Consider the following 10,694-nt stretch of genomic DNA (forward strand, 5'->3'; position numbering starts at 1 on the left):
TGACCAGGAAAATAGATCCAGGAGAGGTAACTTAAGAATTATTGGTCTCCCTGAAATCTATAATCAAAAAAAGTGCCTGGACAGCATCTTTCCAGAAATCATCAAACAAAACTGCCCTGGAGTCCTAGAAGCAGAGGGTAAAATAGTCATGGAAAGGATCCACTACTCACCTTCTTAAAGAGATCCCAAATTGAAAATGCCAAGGAATATTGTAGCCAAATTCCAGAATTATCAGATCAAGGAAAAAATACCACAAGCACTCAGAAAGAAATAAATTACAAATCGTGGAAACACAGTCAGGATTACACAGGACCTTGCAGCTTCTACATTAAAAAGATCTGAGATCTTGGAATATAATATTCCATAAAGCAAAGGAGCTTGGATTATAACTAAAATTGAGCTTAATCTTTCAGGAGAGGAACTGGACATTCAATGAAATAGGGGACTTCCAATCCTTCCTGAAAAGACCAGAACTCAACAGAAAATTTGATCTTGAAATACAAGACTCAAGAGAGACCTAAAAAGGTAAAGAGGAAAGAAAAAAACCCTATTATTCAATAAGTGCAAACTATTGGCATCCCTGCATAGAAAGATGATCCTTGTAACTCTTGAGAACTGTATCTGTATTATGACATTTAGACATAGACAAAGGGTGTGGGTATACATTGATTTTGATGTGATAATGAAAAATCTAATTGAGGAATGAAAAGGGAGTGTACTGGGAGAAGAAGAAAAGAGGCAGAAAAGGGTAAATTACTTCACATAAAAAGGCACAAAGACTTATTACAGTAGAGGGAAAGAAGGAAGGAAGATGAGCATTGTTTCAACCTTACTCTCACCAGATTTGACTCAAATAGGGAAAAACACATTCAGTTAGGTACAGAAATCTAACTTACCATATAGGAAGTAGGAGAGGAAAGGGGAAAGAAAAGGGAGGGATCTGAAAGAAAAGAGGGCTGACTAAGGAAGGCAGTGGTCAAAAAGCAAGATTCTAGTGAGGAGGAAAGGGGAGAAAGGAGAGAAAAAAGCACAAACAGGGATGGGGAAGGATAGTATGGAGAGAAAGACAAAGGTAGAAATCATAACTGTGAATGGGAATGGAATGAACTTTCCCATAAAATGGAAGCAGATAGCAGAGTGGATTAAAAAACAGAATCTTACCATAAGTTGTTTACAATCAACATACTTGAAGCAGAGGGATACACACAGAGTAAAGGTAAATGGCTAGAGCAGAATGTATTATGCTTCAGCTGAAATTTATTTTTAAAAAGCAGGGATAAATCCTGATCTCAGACAAAGCAAAAGCAAAATTTGATCTAATAAAAAGTGATAAGGAAAGAAACTACATCCTGCTAAAAAGTATCATAGACAATAAAATAATATCGCTACGAAATATACATGCATCAAGTTGTATAGCATTAAGGAGGAGATGTTAAGGGAGTTACAGGAAGAAATCGACAGCAAAACTATACTAGTGAGGGAACTCCACCTCCACCTTTCAGAACTAGATAAATCTAACCACGAAATAAACAAGAAAGAATTTAAGGAGGTGAATAGGATATCAGAAAAGCTAAATATGATAGACCACTGGAGAAATAGAAAAGTATACACCTTTTTCTTAGTGGTCCGTTGCACCTACACAAAAATTGACGATATATTAGTGCATTAAATCTTCACAATCAAACACAGAAAGGCAGAAATATTAAATGCATCCTTTTCCATTCATGAAGCAATAAGAATTACGTGTAAAAGAGCCATGGGAATATAAGCTAAAAATTAATTGGAAACTAAATAATCTAATGCTAAAGAATGAGTGGATGAAACATCATGGAAATCATCAATAACTTCATCAAAGAGAATGGCAATAACAAGACAACATACCAAAACTTATGGGAAGCAGAGAAAGTGGTTCTTAGGGGAAATTTTATATCTCTCAATGCTTACATGAATAAAATACAAAAAGAAAAGATCAATAAATTGGGCATGCAAGTAAAAATGCTAAACAAAGAACAAATTAAAAATCTCACATTAAATACCAAGTTGGAAATTCTGAAAACCAAAGGAGAGATTAATAAAATTGAAATTAAGAAAACTCTTGAACTAATAAGTAAACCTAAGACCTGGTTTCATGAGAAAGAAAAAACAAAATAAATAAATGTTTGGTTAATTTGATCAAAAAAAGAAAGAAGAAAACCAAATTACCTGCATCAAAAATGAAAAGGGTGAATTCACCATCAATGAAGAGAAAACCAGATTTAACAACAAGGAGTTATTTTGCCCAGCTGTATGAAAAATAAGTTTGACAATGGTAGCACAATGGATGGATATTTACAAAAATATAAATTGCCCAGATTAACAGAAGAGGAAATAAAATATTTAAAGAACCCCATTTCAGAGAAAGAAAATGAACAAGCCATCAATGAACTCTCTAAGAAAAAATCTCCAGGACCAGATGGATTTACAAGTGAATTCTATCAAACATTTCAAGAATAATTAATTCCAATACTATATAAACTATTTGGGAAAATAGGTGAAGAAGGAGTCCTATGAAATTCTTTCTATGATACAAATATGGTGCTGATACCTAAAACGGGAAGAGGTAAAATAGAGAAAGAAAATTATAGACCAATTTCCCCAATGAATATAGATGCAAAAGTTTTAAATAAACTATTAGCAAAGAGATTACAGCAACTTATCTTGAGGATAATACATTATAACCAGGAAGGATTTATACCAGGAATGCAGAGCTGGTTCAATATTAGGAAAATTATCAGCATAATTGATCTTATCAACAACAAACTTAACAGAAATCATACGATTATCTCAATAAATGCAGAAAAAGCTTTTGACAAAATGCAACACCCTTTAGTATCAAAAACATTAGAGAGCATAGAAATTAATGGAGTCTTCCTTAAAATGATAAGTAGCACCTACCTAAAACTATCAGCAAGTATTACATGAAATGGAGATAAGTTAGAAGCATTTTGAATAGGATCAGGACAGAAACAAGGATGTCCACTATCACCACTATTATTCAGTATTGTACTAGAAATGTTAGCTCTAGCAATAAGAGAAAAAAAGCAACTAAAGGAATTAGAATAGGCAAAGAAGAAACTAGGCTATCACTCTTTGCAGATGATATAATGATGTACCTACAGAATCCTAAAGAATCAAGTAAAAAACTACTTGAAATAACAAAGAACTTTGGCAAAGTTGCAGAATATAAAATAAAGCCACATAAATCAATGACATTTCTATATGTTACTAACAAAGCCCAACAGCAAAAGATAAAGAAATTCCATTTAAAGTTACCGTACACATTATCAAATATTTGAGAGTCTATCTGTCAAGACAAACCCAGGAAATATATGAACACACTTTTCACACAAATAAAGTCAGACCTAAATAATTAGAAAAATATCAGTTGCTCATGGGTAGGCAGAGTTAAAATAATAAAAATGACAATTCTACCTAAATTCATTCAGTTATTCAGTGCCATACCAATCAAACTACCAAAAAATATTTTATAGAACTAGAAAATTGATAATACAATTCATCTAGAAAAACAAAAGTTTCAGAATATCAAAGAAATTAGTGCAAAGAAATGCTAGGGAAGCTGACAGAGCCATACTAGTTCTTAAATTTTATTATAAAGCAGTAATAATCAGAACTACTTGATACTGGCTAAGAAGGAGAATGGTGGATCAGTGGAATAGGTGAGATATACAAAACAAAATAGCCAATGACTATAGTAATCTACTGTTTGATAAGCTCAAAGACTCCAGCTTCTGGGATAAAAAGCCATTATTTAACAAAAACTGCTAGGAAAAATCAAGAATAGTATCGCAAAAACTAGACATAGACAAATATCTTACACCCTATACCATGATGAAGTCAAAATGAGTACATGATTCAGATGTAAAACTTGATATTATAATCAAACCAGGAGTGCAAGAAATAATTTACCTGTCATATTTATGAAGAATGGAAGAATTTATGATGAAATGTAAGATAAGGAACATTATGTAATGCAAAATGAATAATTTTGATTACATTAAAGTGAAAAGATTTTGCACAAAGTCAATGGAACTTAGAAGGGAAACAAAAAGCAGGGAAACAATTTTTACAGCCAGTGTCTTAGATAAAGGCCTCATTTCTAAAATATATTGAGAATTAAGTAAAATTTGGAAGAATACAAGTCATTCTCCAATTGATAAATGGTCAAAGGATATGAACTGGCAGTTTTCAGGGGAAGAAAATGAAACTACCTATAATCATATGAAAAAATGCTCTAAATCACTATTAGACAAATGCATATTAAAACAACTCTGAGGTTCACAACTAGATTAACCAACATGACAAAACAGGAAAGTGATAAATGTTGGAGAAGATGTGGGAAAATTGCAAAACTGATGTATTGTTGGTGGAGTGTATCTGCAAAGACCCCAACATACACAGGCAGGCCTGCTCTACAGGTTCTTAGATATGCTTTTCTAAAAGGAAAGCAACTCTTAAGGGGTCAACAATTTACTTTAATCAAATGTCATTCACTTAGTTCAGGGGGGAAAGTCAGCACTCTGAACTTCAGAGAAAATACAAACAGAGAAACAAAGATCAACAGGCCAGGCTTTCAACTTTCTTACCATAAATAATACATACCGTAAACATACATACTTACCAGAAAGAGAAACACGAACATCTGGATTTTCAAAACCAGGGGACTCCTTAACAGCTTCCCAGAGTCTCATCTGACATACAAACCTTCTTTCAAAAAACTAAGCCCCAAAGTAAAACTGCACCTCAGAGTATTCATATACTTTTCAGAGCCAGAGGGCATCACAACCCTTGAGAACAATGGCATGAGAAATTAACAAAAGGTGTGGGATGCCCCTAATCAAGATTCCCTTTATAGGAAGCCCCATCAATGGGTAGGGAAGATCTTTAACTCTCTAATTAACATTACATGAGTTGTGAAGTAATCCAATCATTCCAAAGAGCAGTTTGGAACCATTTCTAAAGGGCTACAAAACTGTGCATACTCTTTGACTCAGTGATAATACTTCTAGGTCTGTGTCCCAAAGAGATTATAAAAATGAGCAAAGGACTCACATGTCCAAAAATATTTATAGCAGCTCTTTTTGTGGTGGTCAAGAATTGGAAATTGAGTGGATGTCTTTCAATTAGGGAATGGTGGAGCAACATCCAATATATGAATGTAATGGAATATTATTGTGCTATAAGAAATGATGAGCAGGCAGACTTCAGAAAAACATGGAAAGAATTATATAAACTGAAACTGACTGAGGTGAACAGAATAAGGAGAACATTGTACACAGTAATAGCAATATTGTTCAATGACTAACTTTGATAGACTTAGCTATTCTCAGCAATGTAAGGGTATAAGACAACTCCAACAGACTTAAGATGGAAAATGCTGTCCACATCCAGAAAAGAATTGAGGAGGTTGAAAGCAGATGAAAGCATACTATTTGCTTTCTTGTTTGTTTGTTTTGTTTTTTCTGTGTTATGGTTCCTTTCATTGGTTCTAATTCTTCTTTACAACATGATAAATGTGAAAATGATTAATATGAATGTATATAGACAGTCTATATCAGATTGCATGTTGTCTTGGGGAGAGGGGAGGAGAAGAAGGGGTAGAACATTTTGAACTGAAAATTTTATGGAAGTGAATGTTGAAAACTAAAACTATATTAATTAAATTTTTAAAAAAGAAGCTATTATATATCATTGTGATGGAATTCTATTATGCTGTAAGAGGTGGGGGAGAGAGAAGAAAAAAATTTACATAATTTTGTTATATATTTGAGTGGGATAGAAAGTTACACATATTATATTTGCATTTCCATGTATAATCATCTTTTTTGTTATACTATGTTATAGAAATGCTGTTTTTGTTCCTAAATTTAAAATAAAATAAATAAATGATGAGAAGAATGGTTTCAGAAAAACCTGGGAAGCCCTATATGAACTCATGTAAAGTGAAATGAGCAGAGCTAGGAGAATATTGTACATTATAACAGCAATATTATGCAATGATTGACTGTGAATGGCTTAGTTATTCTGATCAATACAATGATCCCAGACTATTCCAAAGACTTGTGATGAAAAATGCCATCCACCTCCAAAGAAAAAACTGATGGAATCTGAGTGCAGATTAAAGCATAATTTTTTATGTTTTTTATTTTTCTTGGTTTTGCAACATGGTTAACATGGAAATCTGCATTGCATTTCACATGGTATTACTTTCTTGACCTCTCCCATGGGTGAGGTAAGGGTAGGAGTGAGGGAAATATTTCAGACCTCAGTTGTTATTTAAAAGAAAGTAAAAAACTAAATTAACAACTTTAAAAACTATATCTACCAAACTAGATGGCATAGAGCATAACTAAAATGAAGACAGAAAGATAATACTTGAGGCCCTTAGAAGGCCACAGTTCAACATCCAGGAAAGATATGAGAAATTTTTTTTCATGAAGTAATATATGATCTATATGTAAGTTCCCCCCAAGTTTAAGCAGCAAATAAGAGAAAGAGGTTATAATTCATACTAGAAAATTGATTCCATGCATATAATTGAAACTTTATGTCATGATTCTTATTATTTGAATATGACTGTAGAGGGGAATATATTATTCAAAGAATAAAAAAGAAAAGAAATAAAAGATATTGAGTACAGAGCCTTAAGTGTTCTACTCAGGTGCCAAAATCAAGGACTTAGAAGGAGGAAGAAGCATGGTTTAGGACATTTAGGGAAATATCAAAGGAGGCAATGTTCTCTGTGAACAGAATCTGCTATGAATAATCCAGACAAAAAGGGAAAAGCAATAAGGAATTTAGGAAACTGATTAAAAAAACTGACACAGAAGCTTCATAAGCTAGTGGTGTAGGGACTTTAATAAGATATTTGCTATGGCAGACATTTTGATCTGTATCAAAAGCAATAAAGTGAACAACTTCATGACTTCTATCCATAATTCAATAAATGCCTACTATGTGCTGGGCACTGGGATTACAAAGATCACAAGTGTGTCAATTTTTCAAAACTAATACATACTACTTCTTTTAACAAACAAAATTTAAAAAAAAAAGATTGTGTATGGTATCAGTAATAATCATTTTTCTGTGTAACTTTTCCTAACACTTACAAAGGTATGCATTTTTGTTGTTGGAATTGGTTACTTTTGGCAAGGGAAAGTGCTTGATTCATAATTCTCCAAGGATTGTGAATCTTGAGGGATGGAGGCTGAAATAAAAATGAATTTTAAATTTAACCCAATGAACACAGGGATATCTATGTGATTATAAACATAAGATACAAGATTTAGATATCATAACATCTTAAAATGTCACTCACCTCCCAAGAGTTGTAGTAATAAGCTAGCAGTAAGTTCTCATGCCAGACCTACTCAGGGACTTGGGGCATATGACACTGGATGACTGAGGAAACACTCTGGAGAACTCTTGTTCTATGATCCTCAGAGATTGCCCAAAGAGGAGAGGGCTTGCATCCCTAAAGAAAAAAAATATGCAAGTGTCTGCTAAGTATTTTACCATCAGAGGAAACACTCACTGGGTTCTAAGAAACTTGATTCTTTATAGACTCTGAATACTACTATCAAGTAGAAAGTATTAAATTATAGATAAGGAGACACTAAAGTATCATACCACAGTATGCTTGCAGTGATTCTAGGAAATGATGGGGACATCCTATGACAAGAAATTAGAAGGATCAGAAGAATTTTTTGTTACCCCTTCATGTCATAATTGGGTATGTAAATTACCTCCACTTTTGAGAAATTACTTTCCCATAAGCGTATTGGAAAATGTATGTTCATCTCATAGTCTGACCCTCAAGTAATGGATTAAAAAATAAAAGGATTGCAAGGTATGAACTTCCATTTTCTCTAATGAAAAAATATGCTTTGGTATCTTTATGACTAAGATTATAAAAAGTTATGCCACCACCAATCTGAAATATGAAAGAAATATGAAAGACCATGTGAGTAAATGTAAAGATTGTGTCTGACAACTTGTATGTGTGACTATAAACAAGGACTCAGGTATGAAAATGGGGACAAAATCTCAAAATGTAGTAGGAAATGCAATAGAAGTAGGAAGATCTCTAAAGCAATATCCACCTTTTCTTCAATTTCTCCCATAATTTATCCCACACTTTTGTTGAAAAGTATTAATTCAACATAATTATCAGTAATTCTTTTGTCTTGCATACAAAATAAAGGCTTGTTTCTGTAAATCATTAATGAGAGTAGAGGGTCCTTCTGGAATGCCTTTCTATGCTAACTTATGAGTTTATGAGAATGGATAATAATAACAGCTAATATTTATATAGCACTTATCATGTGCAAAGTACTAACCTAACAGATTTGTAATTATTATTTCACTTGACCTTCACAACAACCCTGGGAGGTAAGTACTAATATTACTCCTATTTTACAAATGAGAAAACTGAAGCAAGAAGTTAAGTGATTTGTCTAGGGTCCCACAGCTGGTAAGTGTCAGAGTCTGGATTTAGCCTCAAGTGTTCTTAACTACAGGTCTGGCATTCTATTCACGTTGTCCCTTCTAGATGCATGGAGACAGATGGGTACTTTAACTCAAGCAATATGAATCAGACTCCAGAGGGGCAGAAAGCCATTCTGCCTTCATCATACAGAGAGTAGAATAGACTCATAGACAAAGATGATTTGGGAATTAGTTCTCCAGTTGACAATGGATTGGCATTTCAAGATGGCTATTCTGAGTTACTAATGACATAATCTTTGAATAAGGCAGAGTATAAAATAAAATGGCCCAGGTTGGTGCCAAATCCCAAAATTGACTTCATTTTCATGAAAATTTTATAATTCTGGTATAATAAGACTGTCAATATGACAGTGTCTTGGTTGAGTTAAGATCTTGGGCAGTGGACATCATTTAAATTGTTAGAGCATTTACCTCTATCACTAACATTCTTGAAGAATGGGAAGAAATTAATTTGCTCATGAATAGAAAGTTCAGGTGTGCCTCAGTATAGGTACCAGGACCTAATGTTAAGACATCATCATGACATATTTCATCTCCTCATTTAGCAAATGACCAAACCAAAGCATTGTGATTTGCACAAGGAAGGCCTGAACCAAAGTCTCTTGACATCCAAAACACTGAATGTTCTCATCATTTGATAACTGCTTCTTTTTTCTGTGCAGACAATCAAGAGAACTCCCTGAACATGACCAACCTCACCACAGTAACAGGATTCCTCCTGATAGGCTTTTCCAACATCTGGGAACTGCAGGTCTTATATGCCATACTCTTCTTATTGATCTATCTGGTGGCTTTGATGGGGAATCTGCTCATTTTCATCCTCATCTCTCTTGATGAACATCTCCACTCCCCCATGTACTTCTTTTTGAAGAACCTGTCCTTTTTAGATCTTTGTTTTATTTCCACCACCCTCCCTAAATCTATCACAAACTCCCTGAGCCATCATTGTTCCATTTCTTTCATGGGGTGTGTATTACAGTTCTTTTTAGTAATTTTCTTTGCAGCATCAGAGCTTTTTCTCCTCACAATGATGTCCTATGACCGTTATGCGGCCATCTGTCAGCCCCTGCACTATGAAGTCATCATGACTAGAGGGACTTGTGTGAAGATGGCAACAGTTTCCTGGCTTAGTGGAGGTTTGTTAGGGGCTCTGTATTCAGCTAGTACATTCACTTTGTCTTTCTGTAGCTCCAAAGAGATCCATCAGTTCTTCTGTGATGTCCCTGCCTTACTTAGGATCTCTTGTTCTGAGACACACTTTGCAGTAGATATCACTATGACTTTGGGATTTGGTTTAGGGATTTTTTGTTCTATTTACATCACAATCTCTTACAATCACATCTTCTTAACTGTACTGAAGATTCCTACCACAGAGGGTAGGTCAAAAGCCTTCTCCACTTGCCTGCCCCACCTCATTGTTCTCATGGTTTTCATCATAACAATTGGCATTGCTTATCTAATGCCACCCCAGAAATCTGACTCAGTTCTAGATCTGTTATTTTCTATAATCTATACAGTGTTGCCCCCAACCTTGAACCCTGTCATCTATGGTTTGAGGAACAAGGACATCAAGAGTTCTCTGAGGAAGCTAATAACCTGGAAACACCTCTCATAGGGAATAACACTAAGGAATTTTCCATAATCTTATGACTGCTTCATTTAAAAAGAAAGGAAAGGAAAGGACATCAGTTGTGACATTTCTGTGCTTACTAACTCAAACTTTTTCCTAGTTTGCTCATGCCAAGGTCTTTAGTTAACAGAAGCAGTCTCTTAAAGATCATTAACATAATTTTCAATACATATATATATATATATATAAACTCTAAGTTATTTTTTCTAATATAAACCCCAAATTAACTATAAAGGACATATGAAGAAAGATGTTATCTGCTTGCAGAGAAAGAACTGATAAATAGTAGTATGTATAGAGTAATTATGTGTGTGTTTGTGTCTGTGTCTAAGCGTGACCTATTTGTATCTAAGTGTGACCATCTCTAGGTCAGGGAAAGGTTGAGGGAAGAAAAGAAGGGAAAAAAAGAAATCTGCATGATAACTTCACTGTATATTTAAAAGGAATAACAAGTTACACAATTAGGTTCTTAAGGGGCCTCCACTCCAAAATTTTTGGC

The 10,694-nt window shown here is 34.1% G+C and overlaps 1 protein-coding gene across 1 annotated transcript; it reads left to right on the forward strand.

Annotated features, from left to right (window-relative positions):
- The first annotated feature begins 9,250 nt into the window (after positions 1-9,250).
- Positions 9,251-10,180, forward strand: LOC140523718 (olfactory receptor 14A2-like). Its single transcript, XM_072638440.1, has one exon. It carries the CDS (start codon positions 9,251-9,253, stop codon positions 10,178-10,180), a length of 930 nt encoding a protein of 309 aa, XP_072494541.1.
- The last annotated feature ends 514 nt before the right edge of the window (positions 10,181-10,694 follow it).

Source organism: Notamacropus eugenii, chromosome 2, assembly GCF_028372415.1.
Source record: "Notamacropus eugenii isolate mMacEug1 chromosome 2, mMacEug1.pri_v2, whole genome shotgun sequence".
NCBI lineage: Eukaryota > Metazoa > Chordata > Mammalia > Diprotodontia > Macropodidae > Notamacropus > Notamacropus eugenii.